The sequence below is a fragment of the Tachysurus vachellii genome, chromosome 11, assembly GCF_030014155.1.
Source record: "Tachysurus vachellii isolate PV-2020 chromosome 11, HZAU_Pvac_v1, whole genome shotgun sequence".
NCBI classification, from domain to species: Eukaryota; Metazoa; Chordata; class Actinopteri; order Siluriformes; family Bagridae; genus Tachysurus; species Tachysurus vachellii.
In genome coordinates, this window is record NC_083470.1 from 10371932 (window position 1) to 10392860 (window position 20929).

At 40.7% G+C, this 20929-nt stretch overlaps 1 protein-coding gene across 6 annotated transcripts in view; it reads left to right on the top strand.

The window, feature by feature from the left end:
- Nucleotides 1–2666: 2666 nt before the first annotated feature.
- Nucleotides 2667–20929, top strand: part of elavl4 (ELAV like neuron-specific RNA binding protein 4) — a 67095-nt gene continuing 48832 nt past the window's right edge. For 2 of the 6 annotated variants that reach the window (XM_060881764.1, XM_060881765.1), the window contains exons 1-2: nucleotides 2667–3175; nucleotides 3839–3967. In XM_060881764.1, the coding sequence (XP_060737747.1) occupies nucleotides 3128–3175; nucleotides 3839–3967 (177 nt within the window). In that variant the 5' untranslated portion in view covers nucleotides 2667–3127. Of the gene's footprint in view, nucleotides 3176–3838; nucleotides 3968–19154; nucleotides 19443–20613; nucleotides 20794–20929 lie in introns of those variants that run through there. The other 4 variants (XM_060881766.1, XM_060881769.1, XM_060881768.1 and 1 more) reach the window with 3 other exon arrangements.

Genomic DNA, 20929 nt, shown 5'->3' on the forward strand with positions numbered 1-20929 from the left:
CTCCTGCTTTTTTTTTATTAGCCTTTAAATGATTGTCTGTAAGCCAGCATCTCAGGAAGGTCCAAACTCACACTTGCTCTCCTGTTAATTCCCAGGTTACCTAGCCGCATGCTAGAAGTAGACAAGGTACTTAAATAAGACAGAATCTTGAGGACCAAAAAGTGGTTACTGGTTATTCTGCTGGACGATACTGAAAAATAGAATGGCTGTCAGTCATGTGGTGTCACGTCTTGTCATCAGTTAGACGGTTCCATAAATATGTATGTCTTTGATAAGGTTGTTGATTTATATAAGCAATGTCAAGTGATTGAAATATGTGCAAATTGAAATTCTTTTTTTTTTTTTATGTTTGCATCCCCAGCGAACGTTCAAGTGCTATAAGTTGCCAGCCTACTCAAGCACAGAAGAGTGTTTCAGAGCATGCTGAATCTCTGCGGGTATTCTTTTGACAATTATGATGTGCCTGCAGGAGCTGAATCTGCCTTTTCTTCCTCATCTCTCCACTGCGCCGTTCCTGTCATCACTGAACAGATAATTTAATCAACACATCAATCACACAATTCATGAGCAAAGTTCAAACTATGCACAAGAAAAGTACAGTCCACTTCTTGATCCTCACATTTTTTTAATTGGTTCTCCTGAGATGCAATGGCTTTTCACATCAAAATCAGATGTAGCCCCATTTAATGTTTCACTCAACTCACCAATATCTCATTATATGAGGCAAAAGTTTATTAAATAATTTTGCCATTTGGGTTTTTTCATTTATTGTCCAACATATACTGAAAGATACACGAGAAAATGAAATTAATATTGTTGTTTGCATGTGTGTATGCTTCCTTTGGGAACTGTGTTTTAGTTGTATACAGGGAAATCCTTTTTAACTGGACCATTTGGGGACAGAGTGCATGTAGCCACTCTGAAAACGGGAGGTCATGCATGGAGAAAGCCATCCGCAGGGGAGACCAGGCTTCGAGCAGGCTTCAGGAAGACACATAGAGTCACTATGGCGACAGCAATCAGATGCCTCCTGGGACCGGAGCGGACAGAAGAGCAGGGATGAGAGACAGCTGACACTGAAATCAAGCAGCAGACTCCACGAATCATGTGGCAACCAATCATAGTACACAAGCACATATACAAATCCACACACTCTCAGGCATGCATGCTGGGACACACAGAAATATATAATTAAAAAAAAAAACAGCTCCATTAAAAGAACATGGCACTGTGCCCCCTCGCTTCCTCTGTCTTGCCATTGGCTGCAGTCCACCCTAACAGATGGGCTGGTGTCACTAGACTGCTATTAACTGGACACTTGCCTCTCCTATGGCATGAAGACCAAAGCATGCTGCACTATATGCACAGAGAAACTCACTGAGCTGGCTGCAAAATATCAATTTTAAACCACCTCAGAAATGTATGCTTCTCATTTAAAGCAAAAATAATGAACCATTTTATATAGATACTACAAATATTCAATTTTCCAGGTTTTTTTTTTAAGTGCCGTGCAATCTCTTAGTAACTGCTCAGTATTAGATCATCACGTTGCATCTGTGAATCAAGTCTGACCTCATAGCTTGTCACTGATATTTTGGGATAATGACCAAATCACATTAAAATGAGGTATTTTTTTTATATTCATAGCCTGAGAGCATGCATCAGACTAGTAAAAAATCTTGAGTTGATTAAAAAACCTAAAAATTACCTTGAAACAAGACTAAAAAGGAAGAGTGTCCATCTGATATACATGAATCCAATGTAGTTCCATTGTATTTATTCATTAAATGAATGTGGTAAGGTAATATTATTCTTTTATTGATTACTATGGATGAATTAAAGCTAAAGTAAATAGCATGCTTAGATAATAATCCTGTATAGCCATCTTTTATATACATGTATAGTATATAAAAGATGGCTATTTTATTTAGATTTAGGATTTGTTTTATATAAGAGTATAATGTTGCTTTAAAGCTGTTGATTTAAATGAAGCATTGAAACTGAAATTTCACCGAACATGAAATTGTATTCAAAATTTCACTGAGGTCAGTAGTACAGCATCAGTAGAAAAGCCTTGTATTCTACATGTGATTTTGGCTGTGTGTTAATACAACCTGAATCAAAAGTCATTATAACCTGTCACTCCACACCATATACTTCTATATTTCTGAAGGAATATTTATTTTTTCAAATGATGCCTACGTACCCCAGAGGCATGGCTCTGGTATCCAGAGTGTTGTTAATGTTCTTGCTGCATTAAAGCAGAATGCAGAGTCTGCATAGATCAAATGTAGCCGAAGCGAGGAAGGTAGGTGAAAATGGAGTTCAGAACGGGCCAAACATCTTGCGCATCCTCAGAGCAGCAGGAGCACTGAGCCGAGCCTGACGCTCGGGAGCAAGGCACCGACGAGAAAGCAGATGTGCCCGTGTTACATTTGTTAGAACAGTCTTCTCACCTTGTGGTAACACTGCGAACTGCTGCAGGAGAGCGTGATCGCCAGAGAGAGATGGAGAGAAAGAGAGAGAGAGAGAGAGAGAGAGAGAGAGGGAGACAGAAAGGAAGGAGGGGGAGGAGAGAGTGAGAGAGAGAGAGAGACTGGAAGGGAGGGAGAAGAAGAAGAGAGAAAAAGAGGGATAGGGTCGAGGGGGAGCTAGAGAGAGAGGAGTTTAAACTAAGAGCTATGTTTTGGGACGGAGTAATCTGCTAGAGAGCAGTGTGTGGATCGGAGCGCATTGTGCGAGTGAGTGTGCGGGGGACAGATAAGGAAAGAAGCCCGCCAGACCGGCTGCTTGTTTTAATGTGCTGACTCTGGGGAGATAAAAAAAAATATATTGACTCTTCAGTTGTGTGCCGTGAGCCAGGGCACGAGCTGCACATTTAAGAGAGGTGCACCAAATACAGGGCGTGAAAGCGGACAAAATACATCCAAGCAAAACAGTCCATTTAGAGGATTTTTCCCTCCCTTTCTCCTTTTTTTAAATCTGATTCCTTTTTCTTTGGCTGGGACTGTTCCCTGTTTCCGGTAGAGACAGTGCAAAAGGAAGGGAGACTTCCACTGAAGGACAGCCACTAGAGCAAGCACACAGAGGCGAGAGGACAAAAACGAAACAGTCGCTGATAACCAAGATGTTCGAAATCAGCCGAACCCTGAACGCCGCTTTGTTGAGCAATGAGGTAAAGCCACGCGATTTCCTACTTCCTTCACCTCGCTTCTCTCAGTGTGTGCGTGTGTATGTCGCCAACCATCCCCTCGGGTGTGCCGTTCTGTGTGTCTGTGTTATATTAACGTACCCATGCTTATAGAACATGGCAGCTGCAAGGGCTAAGCTTCATGTCCAGGGACAGAATGAGTGTGTAGTAGGTTTAGATCCAGGGCTGTTTGAGGATGGAGAGAGAGCAGCACAGCTCTTCGTAATACATGAGAGCTTATACTCACTGTCTCTCTCCCACCACACATACACACACACACACACACACACACAATCATTTCATTTTCTCATTTACTCAAAGCAAGATGGTTCTAACTGCTGAGCTTGCTTGATGACTTGCCCATCTGGGGCTCACACTGTGTGTGCATGTGTTTGTGAGTGTGTGGGTGTGTGTTTGTGTGTATCTGTGTGCGCGTGTGTGTACGAGCGTGCTAGCACAAGCGTGAACGAGAGCACACGGCTGCCTACCGCTGTAGCTGTCCACCCTTCTCACTCTGTCCTCTCATCTATATCCTTCTTTCTTTTTTGCTCCCTCTCTTTTTACCATTCTATTTTTTTCCTCTTTCTCTCTTTTCCTCTTTTTGTTTCTTTGTCTCGTCCTGTGTGCGATCGTGCACCTTGCAACCAGTATCTGAAGATGATGGTAAGGTACTCCCAGTACTCGGCACTAGCCCAGGCTGAAGGCTCCGTCCCAGGCATGGGCTCCCTGCTTTTACCCCACGATCCATCCAGCCACCCGGGGGCCAGGTCACTGGGGGTAAGAGGATAGACAGATGCGTGTGTGTCAGAGAATGAAAGAAAAACAAAAGTATTATTACAAGGAAGTTATTCAATTTAGGCAAATGACTGCAGCCCCGAGGCTTTGTTAGCAACTGCTTTCATGCTTACTTGTGTAATGACTATTTATACCGCTAACATTAATAGCAATGACAGAAAGAGAGGGAACAGTTATTGACTACTTTGTGCATGCAGTTTGTGTTTATACTTTGTGTGTCTGAAACCGAAAGCATGTGTGTATCTTAGCGTGGGTGTGTTTGTGTATGCATGCAACTAGTTGTATTGGGAGATGAAAGGTGGCTTGTAGGTGAAGTGTAAGGGGATTGCACAAGACATGTCCTTGAATTTCTAAACTTTTTTTTTTCAGTCATCTATCTTTGTGCACAAGACCCTTTTAGAGTGAGGCAGCTTGTTGAAGTGAAAGTGTTTCAGCATGCTGCATTGTGGGACAGCATTTTATAATGCGTTCATACGTTCATACGTTCTTTACGGCAGTACATTTGGCAATGTATGCTTATTTTTAAAGGCACATAAGCAAATATATAAATAACAGCAGGCAATTTTAGCTGTTTAACAGTTTTTACTTAAAGAAAGAATGCAATGCTAGAAGATTCAGATTAGTTCAATCTTTTGAAAATCTACAAACGCTCAGAACATTCTACCACACATAAGAATCCAATACACAACTGAAAACGCGATACACTACAACAGGTCGCTTGCTATGTTAATCAGAATTGTTTCATTCACACCGAATAAGCACTGTGCTGACAATTGCTTTGGTCTTTCTGGATATGAGAGCAGATTTTGATGAGGAAAAAGAAAGCCAGTGCAGTGAAGGCAAGCCATGACTTACTGGTACGGTATGTGACGGTCGATTAAAAGTAAATCCCTGACTCGGTGTATTAAATCGACATGGAGCTGTGGGTGTCTAATCTGTGATGGGCTCTCGTTCCCCACAAAACAGGATCAGACTGCCTGAAGCTGCAGCACTTTCTTACACAAAACACCGCAATAGTGACTGTGCTGGAGCTCCTCTGCCAACACACACACACACACACACACATATATGCTGCAATGGCCTGATGTGTGTTTGGCTTAGCAGCTAAGCAATGTTTACCAGAGGCAGAAGATACTGAGATCCTTCCTTGAAAACCTTTGTGTGCATGTGAGTTTGTGCATTTTCTAAACACAACAGAATTGTTTTTATTGTCTGTAATGATTTTGTTAGAAAAAAATAAATCAATGAAATTGAAATAAAAATAATCAAACAAAAAAAACATTTTTCAATAAGAATCATCCTCTAATGTTTGTAGCTATGGGTTTATGTTATAAATTCTAATTTTGCTGAAGAAAGCAAGCCAAGCATCTCCAGCTCAATCAATGCATCATAAATTAGTAACAGTACAAGAATGCTTTGCATGATTTATGCCTTCACTTGGGAAATGGGCAGAAAGAAAATCCTCTCTATTATCTGAAATTAGTACACAGATAGAGTTTACTAATATATCATAAAATTATAAAGCTTCTGCTTTGTGTTATTCGTTCGTTGTTGGATGCCAATGCACCAAATGCACTGAGAACTCCAATGAATAAAAAGATTTGGCCATTTATTGTTGAGGTACTTAGGAACGTGGCCGTGTATTCGGATATGCTATGCTGAGCATCAGCTAGGCGAGAAAAAAAAGTATACACAATTCTTATATTTAAACGTGTTTCAGATAATTAAGCGGGTTAAAACAGACCATCGTTACTGTGATTAATGGTACCTTCATTAAGTGAAGCCAGATCATTTGCATACATTAGAACAGTGTGAGGCGGGAGGTAAGAGGATATCTGCAAGCGTGTTTCATGAAGCAGACACATATTTCCACCAAATTAATGCACAAGCTTTTTATATGTATTAGACTGTGCTCAGAGAGCATGTTAAAAAAAGAAGCATGAAATCGAAAATATTTGATATATATCCGCTTCCACAGTGCACATAATTGTATCGAGTATGATTGTTGCATAAGATAGATAGATAGATAGATAGATAGATAGATAGATAGATAGATAGATAGATAGATAGATAGATAGATAGATAGATAGATAGATAGATAGATATCGATGCGATATCCAGAATTTTGCTTAAAGAATATATATCCATCAACCAGGATGAAACAGAGAGTGTGTAATTATTAAAATGAATGGAGCATTGAAAGAATCAATAAATCACAAGTGCATCATGATAATGAAGTTGCCATTAATATACAGTGTTTGAGCAAAAAGCAGTTCATTAGCACAGCAGCTAATGGCTGTCGCATTAGAACGCCGTGCCACCCCAGCTCATGATTTCACCGAAAGCTGGCGAAACACTCAAATGGCATTCAGTCAGGAGCAACAAATACAGAGCTTTTTTGGATGGAGAGCTGGTGACACATGACCGGTGCTCCACATGCTGTGCTACATTGAGCATAGTTTGATTCCCAGCACTGGTACATATTCAACATGGAAAAGCAAATGTTTCCGAAAGCGTTGAAAGAACCAGTAATGGGAAATGTGTTGTGATGAAAACACGGTGCCCAAAGGCGAGCAGCTGAGTGGCCAGACAACGCTGCATATAGAAAACAAACTGCATGTGGGTTTTTTTTTTTGTAAAAGTGTGATTCTGATGAGGAAATTCATTCGCACACGCATGGTGCACTTTTATAGCTGTTTCATCTCACTGGGTGTTTTTTTCTAACTTCATTTTCATCCATTCTGAGAAGGTTATGATTTCCCCTAAACTCATTTAAAAGAGCAGAGAGGCAAGCAGTGAGGTGGGGGAATTGTGGAGCGATTGGCAAATGTCTGTTGGCAGTGTTCGAGACAGGCAGGGTCAGCTCTATTTCACAACAGTGATTAGCTCGGCCCATCTGCCGGGCCGAGCGGCTCCTCCTGCTGTGATTGCACTGTTTCTCTGCTTAATGTAGCCCAGGAAATTAGTTCATTTGTGCTGCTCAAGCCCAGGCCCACTGATCCACGACCAGGTGCGGCATTCTACTACGCACAAAGCCGCAATAGGCACGCGCGCGCGTGTGTGTGCGTGCGTGCATGTGTGTAGATGCATTTCTATGTGTAAGAGAGGAAAAGCATCCAGGGAAGCAGACTCATCAACTACGCACGCATTTTAGCACAATAGCAGTAGATTGCACTCGATCATGTTCCTGCATGAAAATGTTTCTGCATGTTTTTATTTTTTATTTCAGATTCCACTAGCCGTTTCATTGCAGTTTAATCATTTTCATACCCATCAGAATTTCGCCGTTATATTTTTCTATTTATTATTTTTTTACAAGCTAAATGATTATCGTTATACTTAATTTTCCTTTTTTATGTGAAAATAAAAGTACAACATGTGACTCTCAGTGTCCAGTTATATTAAATCATGTGATGGCTAACACTCTTTGGCAGAACACAACTTGATTTTAAATGCCAGGAACAAGAAACAACCATTAAAGCTGTAGGTCAACCACAGGTCACTACACACACACTCACACTCACACACGTGAGCGTCACACACGGATGAACGGTAACTCCAGAGCCGTGAAATGGCATTAAAGAAGTCCCTATTATTCACATCACATAGACCTCCTTTCAAATACAACTTAAGCACTGCTTAAAGACTTAGTACACTAGTTTAAGACATCAGAGCTGGCGTGAATGAACTGTGTTGTAAAACAGTAAAGAAAAAAGAGCACAGGTCCCAAAAATCAGTCTGGCCGAACTACAAAGTGACGATTCCTTTCTGTTCTCAAGATTGTATCAGTGCCATCACCTGGCCGCTCAATCTCCTCCATAAACGATTTATCCTCTTTTCTTTCAATTACGCCGAACGACAGGAAGTTGCCTTCAGAGCTGGTGAAGATATGTTGGACAGCATACAAGGACATAGCTTAAACTAGAATTGGAACAGGAGCACAAAAAGACGTGCGAATATTCGATTTAGAAAATACTTAACTAGTGAGGGATAAATTGTTCAAGTGTCGCTATTCTGAATTTAAAAAAAAACAAGGGAGTGAAATAAAAAGAGAGTGGCTGAATATGTTCAATAAAGAGACGTGCTGGATGTGGTCAGTGTGAGGTGGGGAGCAGGTGTCCAGCAAGTGCAGAGCGAGAAACAGAGCAGCCTACTTCAGTCCAGCCTCAGTTCCCAATTTCCTGAAGGAGACAGGTGGCATGTACCAGAGAGACGGCCCTCTATACAGCGCTAATCGGAGCGAGAACCTGAAATTATCGGATGATGAATCGCAGAGCAGCAGACTACAGCTTACAGCAACACTGCCTTGCTGTCATTTTGCCGCTGTTTGCACTGCTATAGCGCTATCTGACGATGAGGACGAAAGGGAGATGGCTGGATGCCATGAAACGCATTGAATTAGACAGCAAACACCACCACCACCACTACCACCACCACACACACACACACACACACACTCTTTGAATAGAAAACAAAGGGAGCAGTGACTGAGAGAGGGGTCAGCATGGTGTATGCAGGTACTTTGACCTGGAAGAAAAAAGCCTGTTATTTCAGCAGCAACAGGAGGGCAGTGAGTGGGCAGGAGGGCTCCAAAGGAAAAGATACACACCCAACCAGCCAACCAAAAACCCACCTACACATACACGCACACACACACACACACACAATATAGTATTTTCTTCTGTAATTACTGTGATAAAAATGAAGATAATAAAGGTAAAATCATTGACAATTGAAAGCTTTGTGATATAACACTGTCATCAAAACACAGATTACACAAAGGGAAAAACTATAAAAAAAGAATTGCTTTTGTAGCGCCAATACTCTAGCATGCAAATTGTAAATTACTGTTTAAAATTCAAGGGTGGGTTTTTCTTTTTGTTTTGTTTTTTTATGTTCTTACATAATTACAGTTCCTAGTTAATCCAGCTAGCACAGTGTGATAATGTTCCATGATAATGTAAGCCTAGTGAAATTATTATGATTATTTATTGTCTTCCACCTATTTTCTAATAACATTTGCTCATTTCTCAACATGAAATGCTGAAGAATGAACCAGGACCTACTAGATGTTTTACCCTAGCCTGCCTAAAATACTGTAATTACATTTTTTGTTAATTGAAGACAAGCTAGGCAAAATGGCTGCACTGTATAGAAAATCAGCTTCTCATTAATCAACTCTCTCCCTCTCTCTCTCTCTCTCTCTCTCTCTCTCTCTCTCTCTCTCTCTCTCTCACTCTCTCTCATTCTCTCAGCCTAGACTGGAACAAAGACTGATGTATTATCTGACTTTTGCAGTTCAGACCACTGTTTCAGATTTGCGCATCGAAAATAACATGCTAGCCTTAAAATGCGGGATTAACGGAAGAGCAAAGTATTCCTGTTCTGTTTCTAACTTTAAGCCACAAAGCTAAACCGATCGATACACCGGTTTTTTTTAGTCTAATTACCTCTCATAATCAGACGGCCATCTCAGAGCTGGAGGACTGAAGCTGCTATGACTCATAGGTTGCTGATAAATGATAAATGTGGCCAGGGCCTGAATGATCGGTTGCGGCCGAGAGCTGACACGTTGACAAACGGCGCTGCTTCCTCTAAACTGATAGATTCTTAGTCCATACATTTTATCAATATGCTAATTGGTTGGGGTTGGGGGGGGGGGTTGGTTGGGGGGGGTTGTTGGTTGGTGTGTGTGTGGGGGGGGTGGATTGGAAGCGCTTGCCATCGTGAATAAAAGATGGATGTCTGTGGGATGCATCGGCTGATGTGGAAGACCTCAGAGGCGTGGTGTTGCTTCCCTTAATCGTCCTCTTCGCAGCCCTGAGGAGCCGTTAGTCCCTGCTAGCACTCTCTTCACATTAATAATGCAGTCTCTCTAACAGCGGTATTCAGCTCTAAATGCTCCACAGTAGAGGCTGTCCAAAACATCAATAGCTGCTCTGCAATATAACCCCATTTGATGCTGGGGCAAAGAGAAAAGTTACAAATGATAATTAATCCTTAAGGCATTCTTTCTAGAGCTATAGTGACTTCCTGTCTATCTCTATGGCACTATTACTTTTTTCCTCTTTTTTTTTTTTTTTTTTTTTTTTGGGGGGAGCAGTAAAGGGGTAGATGTAGGGGGAAGAGAGGAGGTGGAGAATTACTAATGCTGCTTTTTCCAGAGCTCAACATGACAAGGTGACAGAGGATGTACAAACAAGCAGAGATGGGCAGGAGATGGGCAGGAGACGGGAGAACGGAGACTCAGTCGGATACAGCTAGAATTTAATTTCGCTCTGGAGATCAGAAGGTCTCAAACAACGGAGTGCACTATTACTATGTACCAAACGCAAACAATTAATTCCCAAACTCCCTGAACTGGTACTGCTTGTGAAATAAGAAAGGAAAAAATTAAGCACAGCCCCTTTTTAATTGTCTCAAGGTTGCAACTGTTTATTATATGCCTTTGTGCTCTAAACGAAGGCTTACAACTGATCGGTGCAATATAAATGCAGTAATGGCTGCTGCTCTAAAATCTCCCTCCTCCGAAGGTAAGCACTGATTAAAGCCTCGGCCAGATGGACCACAGCAGTCCTCCACGTCGCAGTGTAGAGCCACCGACCGGGATCAAACATAGCAAAGGCCATCCAACAGCCAAGTGTCCCAACGCATGTGCTCTCAGCCACCAGCCTTGCATGCCACACACCATGACAATGAACAGAAAGAACGAATTTTACTCACTATTACTTCTAGCAAAAAGAGACTCAAAGAAGAACATCCAACAGTGTATGATACCCACTGCTCACAGATTTCTCACTATGACATTCATTCAGGCGAGACGATCCACAGAACAGACCTCTTTAACAGACTAAAATAACCTGCTATCTTTCAAACGATTAGTCGATAAATCTTGGTTTTCAAAAGAAAGCCCATCCATTAAGGATTATAAATGTGTAGTTATAACACCGCAGCTCTGAACAAATGATGACAAATGGATGTTCTTTTGGAGTCACAGGAATTTTCCCTGTATTCTTTCGACATCTCGTTTTGCTTTTACTCCACGCATCTGAGAAGCGTGTGATTGGTTTAGGTGAACCAAGGCCAGGTTCAACAGCGTGATACACACCTGAGACAAAAGCATGGCAGTTGTGTACTAAAGCTGTCATGATAAATTGATATGGGGTTGTGGGGCCTCGGTGAGGAGGTGACAGTTACGCTGGTCGAGCTGGCAAAAAGGTTTACTACTGTGTTGGGCAATGAAACAAGAACTGAAGCCACTGTCACGTTCACACAGGAAGGCTGGAAATGGAACTGGTGCTGTTGACTTATATAAGATATTTCAATGCGCTTTCTGTTTCATGTACAAGATGTGTTCACTGTATTACTCAGTGTTACTCAATCACTTTATTTGACTGGATGCACATGTGAATTTGGAATCATTGCAGTGGATTGTGATAGTCACTGGTCTAAAATGAAGTGGGTAGATTGTTATGGGGAACTCTTTAGATGTAATGTGTGTGAATGGGGCCAGCAGGTGGGATGTGACACATTCAATACACTTAAGGCTCATCATCATCATCAGAGACATCAGCAGCTGTAGTGAAGCTGAGGTGAGAGAGGGTCCGTGTTTTCTAAGCTGCAGCAGAAAATTAACGGCAGGTGGTCTTACAGGCTTGGCCGCTGATTATCAACAGTAGTATAACTATTCTTTAAATCGTGGACACTATGGGGAATTGATCCTATATTGAAAGATCGAAGGCTGGAAGGAAGGTCTGTCTGCTCAATCTGTGTAATGCGCTTCCTGACTTGGAGGAAAATTAAGATTTAACTGCTATGCAGAGGTTTAATGTAAAAAAAAAACAGCATCCTTACTGGATGTGCCTGAATTAATCTGCCATGATTAGCCACACCCATGAGAAAACATATCCGTCTGTGATTGGACAGAATGCTCAACACTCACAGAAACCAGTCAATACAGCTCATATATGTATTGGCATAATAATTACGATCATCAAAGCATCTCTCTTCATATACAGTACATGCTTTAAATCTTATCATCTATTTATTTGTTAATAGCTAGATGATAACAATACGTTCTTGCAGAAGCTATATTCTTCATGCTATGAGCTCTTTCCCCCACAGCTACAGCCGAACAAAAGCAAAGCAAGAAGCTAATGAATGTACACACAGTGTCTCAGTTGATAAAAGAAGTCAATGACGCTTAAAACCCCTCTGTGGTAAAGAAAGGACATTGTTGCAGAGGTTTTAAAAGAAGCTTCTGAAAAGAGAGGCAAATTTAACACAACTCGAGTTGACACCTTTGGAAGAGATTTATGAAGTGTATACCTTGCCGTCTTAAAATAAACCTGCGATGATAGAGGGTGAAAATTGAGATAAAAAAGTATTCACTTAACAACTACAAAATTTCACAATCAGTCGCAAAATTTATCACCATGTCTGTCGCATGTTTCAGCATGTCACGCTCCACTGAGAGGTTTCTGAAATAGAGCCGAAGTCTTGTTATGAAAAGAGGAAACTGGGTCTGTCTCCATACAGAAAAGAAACATGTCTATGGTATACTGATGTTATCTGTTAACCTTAAAATACTGTAGTGTTCAGGTTTTAAATATAAACAAGCGTCATCTGACTGATAGAAACTGCTTATTGAAAAATGATTAGTGTGTGTGTGTGTGTGTGTGTGTGTGCGCATGTGTGTGCACGTATGAATGATTCTTCCAACTGTGCTTAACTGACAGGATCTGCTCAATCTTCTGCTGCAAGCGAAACAAAAAGTATTCAAAATATTCCTAGATTCAGGGATAAAAAGTTAGGAATCAGTAAATCTGTGTCAAAAACTGGAAAATTGTACAACCTGGGTTAGATGCGATGTGATTACAAATGAAAAAGAAGTAGATATTAAAAAGTGCAATACAAATTTAAAAACGTGTGTGTGTGTGTGTGTGTGTGTGTGTATGTGGGCAGAATGGAGCAGGCAGAGTTCAATGTAATTAGTCCGATTGAGGACTGAAATGAGGCAGTGTAAAAGGAGCCTGGGGCTAGGAGTGGTGGTGGTGTGTGTGTGTGTGTGTGTGTGTGTGTGTGTGTGTGTGTGTGTGTGTGTGTGTGTGTATGCTTTAATTGTAGCTCAGTAGCTGGTAAGATCAGAGGTACTCCTGAAACAAAGGAGAGACACAGAACAAGGTGGTCATGCTGGCAATGTGGACGTGTGTGTATGTTTGTGTGTGTGTGTGTTTGTGTGTGTGTGTGAAATGACAACCACTAAATGATGTTTTACATACTCGGCTGTTGCTGAAAAATTAGCTCTTAAGGGAATATTATGTTCTATTCCATTATAAATAAAAAATAAAGCACTATTTCTTCCATCTTCACTAGACAAAACATGTCTCCCATCAAAACAAAGGAAAATATATTTTCAACGTCAATTAGCTGGGGCCGCACACAAAAGGCCCTTTTACAGGATGCAAAATAAATCAATTAGTCAGGTTGTTAGCCTGTTAGTCATTTCACAGACCCCTTTTGCTTTAATGGCTTTTTGACAGCTGATAAACGATGTCATTTACATTAGCTAGCCTGTTTTAAGACTGTTCAGCTTGTGGTCATGAATCGTGCCGTACACACACAATACAGCATAACAGAGCAAATCAGGCAAAATGGCCGACACACCGTATGACACACCGAAGGAGGTCTATTAATTTGTGTGCATTTAACTATGGTAGGCTTCATATGTGTGCAGACACAATGATTGAAATTTATTACAGCAGAAACACAGCAAGCATGCACACCCACTCACATTCACACACACATACACAAACACACACACACAAACACAAGCATGTAGGGGTGGAGGCAACCGCTGAAGTCACAGCTTCCATGTTCTCAAGGCCGAGCTTCTCAGCGTGGACGGAATGCCATTCTAATCCCTCACTTCTCTCGCTCCATCTGTCCCTGCTCTGCAACTGGTCAGACACACACTGAGAGAGGAACACACTGATCGTATGATTCATACAGGGCCCTTTCCTCCTTCAGCATCGTTTCTCAACTGCATGCTATTGGAATTCAACACGAATGACATTTATAATAATACGGTTTTACAACATTTTAATTCGCTCCGTACATTATGACATATGTTATGACAGTATACGGAAAATGACAAAGCCAGTTTTGGCTTATACATAAAGCAGGTTGGACCATATTCTTGTTTATACCACAGCACTGTTTAATTCATATCTGAATGATCAGATAGTTTCTAATCCGTTAACATGACAAACCCAGATTTGGTGTCTTCATACTTTTAAGAGAGGAAAAAGTGAGGGACTGTTTATAGCTACTATAACATATGTAATATCAGTAGCTAACCTGTTTTGCAAACATTGCATTAAATGTACCTATAAGTGATTAAAAAGCATGACATCATTCATTAATAAATTCAAAATTGGAATCATCAGCAGATAAATTTATTATAAGAGGAAAAGAAAAACGTGCTGTTACAGGAAAGTAATTGACTTCACAGTGTTAACAGTAACATTGGGCAGACTCACTTATCCAGATCAACTTACAATTTATACCAGTAGTTATATACGGTAGCTAAATGTTAAAGGCAGGGTCTCCAATTTTTGAAAGCCAATGTCGACATTTGAAATCACCAAAACAAACACACCCCTAACCCAAATGGGTCCCACCCCTGTACTGATAGCTCCACCCACACATACATACGTAACCCAGGCAAATAATGGAAATAAATGTGTCTTTATCATAGCTGAAAGGAAGAACAATGCGATTGCAGATAAACAAACAAGCAAAAATGACACACAAGCATAATCATGCAAAGGACGGCATATATTAGTTCTGTGAAACAAAGCAAAACCAACGTTACTCACCTATCGAGAAGGAAAAAAGCGCCTTGGCGTCTTAAGTAAAGTTGGCCACATATTCACAGATTGGAGTTTCCCGAGTCAATAACTCCTGAGCTAAACACTGTTACTACACAAAACGCGGTTGTAGCTGCCTCTCTACATTACTACGATAGAAAGGAGGTGTTATTTGTGTAGTAACAGCGTTTAGCTCAGGAGTTATTGACTCGGGAAACTCCAATCTGTGAATATGCGGCCAACTTCCTGCTCCTTCAGTTCTCTCCAGTGCTGGAAAGCTGATCCTATATTAACACGTCCTACTTCTTGCCTTATCGTAAGCCTTTCTTCGCTTTCTTTCTTTGTTTTTATCCTCCGTGTCAATGCATAAACCGCTTTCTGCTAATGTCACACATGCACACTGAACACTCTCCGCCGTGTATTGACAAGCCCCGCCCCTTTCTGCTCATTGGCTACACGTTTGTTTTGATTTTTGTTTATTATTCGGCCCGACTCAGTTTTCTGAAGCAATTCTCAAAAATCGGAGACCCTACCTTTAAGGGTCTTGCTCAAGGGCCAAGCAGTGGCAGGTTGGTGGACCTATGATTCAAGCTCTCAACCTATGAGAATTGAAAAATAGAACTAAGACAAACAAAGTGGTCTTAGTCCCAACGCAAGAAAACTGGCGTTGGGAAAAACTAACCAAATAATCAATGATTTAATCAAAATGGTTGGTCATATACAGTAGTATCAGTATATAAATAGGCATGAAGTACACAGATTTTTCTAGATTTCACCACAACTGGTTTTCCATAATCCACACAAAATGGACAGGAAAATATTTATCCAGAACACACACAGTAAGCTGACTGTCATTAGCTGGCTACTCAACTCGTATAAGAGTGGCGTGCATTTTGACTCGTTCTGCTGTTGGGTTAACAGCGATGCAGAGTTTGGAGGCAGTGGAGAAGCACTACGATGGCTCCTATCAGTGGCTTGCACACTGCAGATTTGTGAACTTACACAGAGGTTAATGGACTAACTCAAGTTTGTATGAGCTTCTATGAGAAGGGCCCTTGTATAATTAAATGAAACCTGCATGTGATTAAAACAATAAGCAGGCTGCTTTACTCTCTTTCTCTCTTTTATGAGTGTTGTTGGGAGGTTGATGAAAAATGAGGTATTTTCCCAGATTTTTTATGAAAACAATATAAACAATAACAGTGAAAGTTTAAGTAATAACATTGGGATACAAAATGTGTTTCCTTATTAAAATGTAAAAATGCAGACAGTATTAGATATCTAATCTAGGCACAAAAGCAGTCATTTTAGGCATAGCCTGAAGTGAATATTGATTTGTTTTTCATGGTGTTGACTTGGATAATAGATTAGATTACAACAGGATTAGTTTTTTTAATTATTAGCCTAATTAATTAACTAGAAATTACTGAATTTATTTATTTCACCAGTCAAGTCTTTATGCTAATCACAACACAAATGAAATGTACTGTAAACAGTGAAATATACTGTGCAGTCAGTGGACCAAAACAAAATCCCAAAAACATAAATTAACAATGGTGTAAACATTAGATAGCTTAACTATCTTTACTAGCTAGACATCCAAGGAAAACAGATAGAAACAGATTTCCATCTATGTAACAGAGGACGCTCTGTGGTGCTGTGGACAAAAAATGCATTCCAAATAAAAACATTATTGTAGCATATTGAAATTTGGAACCAATATGAATTACCATTAGTACAGCACACTTACTTTGTTACATCTGGCCATGAGGTACTTCCAGTGTTTTGGTCTGCTCTTCCGATTCATTGCAAATATTTTCAAGACTGCAGGGCTGATGTGGAAAAGTGTTCATTGTCAGTGATGCACAGCTCTGTCACTGTCACTTCTCTACACACATCAAGTCCTTGAATAAATGGCATTGTCAATTGCCAGTCATGCCAACGCTCATTCAATTTTGGTAAGCATGGGAAGATATTTCCTGCAACGATACCACTCATTTTTTTCACCCAGGAATTTCTCTCTCTTTTTCTATGTTCTGACTTATTCTACTTTAATCCATTCTTTGTTTCTATATTCCGGTTCAAACTGTTATGTCTAAGGGACATTTTGGAAATCATCAGAGTCTCTGTATCCTCATATTGTGCCATTTTTCAGAATAAGCGGTGTAAATAAACATAAACTACACTGACGAAGACTATAGTAACAACACAAAAGAGCATCATGGTTTAGGGGCAGAATTTGCACCTCTAATTAGAGTATGGAAGAAAAAAAATTAAAAAAAATTCTGTACCACAAGCTTCTTATAGAAATTACAGAAGACATCAGAAACATATTTATTTATAAACATTTTGAGCATTTTTTTTCCCTATGCAATGAATTTATTTTACTTTTAAAGTAAACCAAAAATTATTTTATGCTGCCTTTTTTTTCAGAATTTGTGAAATTCCCCTTTAAATAACTTTAAATTCCCCTTTAAATTCCAGGATTAACGTGGCTCAGTCCTGAAGTATGTTATCATATCCAATAAGATTCAGCAATGAATGTACAGCCTGAAAGCATGAAAAAGCATGAAAAAGGCATAGAAACACCAACGTCTACAGTTATTGTTTTTTTGTCACTTCAAGTTTAAGGTAAATGAAATACTATCAATCACCTGAGTGTTTGGGTTCTTATGACTGTATATTTAGGTCTAAATGCTGTGTGTTGCACTAAATTAAATATGCCTATCGTGTAGTCTCTATTCCTGAGAAAATACAATATGTCTTTACTCCGTGATCAAACAAGTTAACTCGTGGACTCGATATATTAATTTGTGGACACATTTATTTAAAGAGAGAAAACAACAGCAGCATGTGATGAGGCTGGTAATAAGTGGAGACTGCAGACGAATGTGACTTTCCTGCAGTTCTACCTGCGTGCGCACGGCTGGGAGGCCCCGGCGGCCTCACCACTGGGAAGCGTGTTTCATATTTCATACGCTCACTGGGCCCTGATGCCAACAGTCATTCTTATCCAGTCGGCTGAACACCGGGGGATGAGGAGCTTTTGTGTTTCTGTAGGTACGGAGCAGGTTCAGAGACGATAAGCGCACAACTGTAATTCGTTTTCCAGCCCCATGATTTGCTCCTATTGTATGAGCACAGCGGCGCGATAAATCCCCTTCCGCATTAAATGACACCTCAGGTATTTTTTTCCACCCGCAACTTTCTCCTACCAAATTCAGGCTACGTCCCAAATCGCAGACTACCGTGCTGAAGAGCATGTCAAAGGAACACACAGTCTGTGACTGTGACTTATTATTGTTGTGTGTTAGTGGGTCCCTAACGGCCTGTTGCACATGCAAAAACTACGTGTAAAGTGTTTGTTCTGGGTCGGAAACATGTTTGTAATTGGGATCAATTTGTTTCTATTAGAAATGATGCCGTTGATAATGGGAAAAGTCACGATTTGCTTGTTTTATACTGTTTGCAACACGTGGTTCATGTCGGTAGAAGTGGAACTGAGAACTGAGATTACACACAATCACACCACGCCACACCACACACACACCACACTACACGCACACACACATATACATATTTCTATGTATATTTGTATGTTTCTGTGTATGTTTCTGTGTGTGCGTGCGTGCATGAGTGCGTGCGTGTGTGTGGTGTCTAATCTCAATCATTTAGAATAAACACACACATTGTCCCGTCAGTAGTTTCTACGCATGCGCACTTCACTTTCATTCTTCACTTCACGCACCCACAGCTTTGTTTTAATGCTGTAGGCGTTTTCTGATCCGTATGAAATAATGTAAACATGTACTTCCTTTGCTCGAAACGTTCTCTAATAAAGTAACAGTAATGAAGTGAACAAACAGAAGATGAACTATAAAAGCGCGCTGCTGTAGGACAATGATAATAATAATAATAATAATAATAATAATAACAATAATAATAATAATAATAAAGGACAAACACCTGGATGTCCTTTTCTCCATTTGTGAATTGGGGGGTTTAATTTCCAGGTTTGTTGTTCAGTATAGTCTAAATAGCACATTAGTATAACCTCTTTAGATCGTACTTTACAGGTTTAAAGTAGCACGCCTTTTGGACGTGTATAGTATAACGTGGATGAAGCCGTATACACCTTTCCTCCCGCGGACACGCGCTTTTCACTCTTCCCCGGACGTGAACGCGCCACCCCTTTTGTATCTGCGCGCAGCCAATCAGATTTCACACGCGCCTAGCAGGGCGCTCCTTAAATGGTGTGAAGGAAATGGGACGCTCGCACTAGCTCTCTCGGTTTAAGGCAGAGCGCTGTATAGGGTTTTTTTTTATTTTCTTATGTTTATCGTTTTATTTCCCGTTTCATTTCCTTGTTGCGTTCATTTGAGGATAGAAAGAAATCTCTGCCGCACGCAAGCTTCAATATCCGCCGCACGAAACCGCGCCGCTGCCTCATTTATTGTCTGAGCGTCCGATTGTCCTTGGGAGCGTCTGTGTATCTGTCTGTCTGTCCGTCTCCTAAACATCACACACAAGTCCATCCGACTTCCCTTTACTCCAAGTGTCAAAGCCCGGAAAGCAGAATGGTCATGGTGAGTAACGGAGCCCATTTATTATTTATGCTGCGAAGCTTCGATCCAGCTGTTATTTATAGCAGTATAATTAACATCCAGTAAAAAAAAATGTGTAATATGGTTAAAAAAAAAAAAAAAAAAGGTAAAATAAGTGAAAAGTTGTTTTCTGTATAATGTAATGAGGGATGAGGACAGAATATGGTTCAGTAATTCAGTAGTCACTATTGAACTCTACACAGATATGATTACAGCTCCGGTAGGCAATCGAGGTGTGTGTGTGTGTGTGTGTGTGTGTATCCGGTGCTTATACAAAGAGCATGTGAGACGTTCCCCAAAATTCTTCTGTTCTCAAACCACTATTTATTTATTTATTTATTTTATTTTATTTTGTAGTATTCTTGTTTAACTTTGTGAACAGAAGCAATTCACTGTCAGTTTCATACTGCACATGCATACATACATACATACACCACAGAGAAACCCGTAGTAGCTAAATATATCTGTGACTTCTGTAATGAGCTTAAATGAAATCCCACTTGCATTTTCGAGTGCATCTGTTACGGAAATCTGTAAACAATCTGTAAAAAAAAAAAAATTCAATAAAATGTTTTATTGTGCCTCTTATTTGATGAGACGACACCTTAGAACACTATATTTATAGCTATACCTTTTTTTTTTCTCAAAATACTGCAAAACCCATAAAGGGTGTCCATTAAAGAGATCAACGCAGATTGACGTTATGTAAATTATATATTAGTGCTCATTAAAATTTTAGGTGTGTGAGTGTGTCTGAAGGGGTGAGGCATCCTGCTGAAATCAGTGCACGCTTTTAGTGTGCATGCATTAGTGGTTAATTTATATACCCAGTGCTGCGCCGGCATCCTATCACTGTAGTGCCTGTAAGTGCACACTCAAGCACGGAGCTCAGCAACGATTGATTGGTTTTGCTGGTACGGAAAAAGGCTTCTCTTTGCCAAGGCGTCAGTGCTCCTGTCTGCTAGGTTGCCAGAGCGAAAGGTGTTAATTTTTCCAGGGGAGTGGAGATGATGGGCAGCTGAGGCAGCGAGTGATGCTATAGGGGTGGGTGGGGCTATGTCGACTGCACCCAATGACGAGGGAGCTGGGAGTGGGGCTGCAGCGTTTGGCTCGCGCCAAAGCCTGTGCATTCACAAGCAGCTGCGCTCAGAGGAGGAATGCCCACTCTTGCTCTTGCTCACCGCACGCTGCCTCACTACCGCTGAGCCGCATTCAGACAGACAGAGAGAGATAGGGAGAACGAGAGAGCTCAGAGAGAGAGGGGACATTTACACCGCTGCGGGAGAGAACCCTGCTCGCCGGCTCACAAATGGAGTGGAATGGGTTTAAAATGGTAAGGATGCTGCAGTGATTTTTTGTCCCTCTCTTCATGTGTGCGTCTGTGTTTTTGTCCTTGCCATGTTTCGGTACCTTCCGCTGCAGTACCCGCATTAGACAGGCTCCCACTTTCTCGTTCTCTTTCTCTGTGA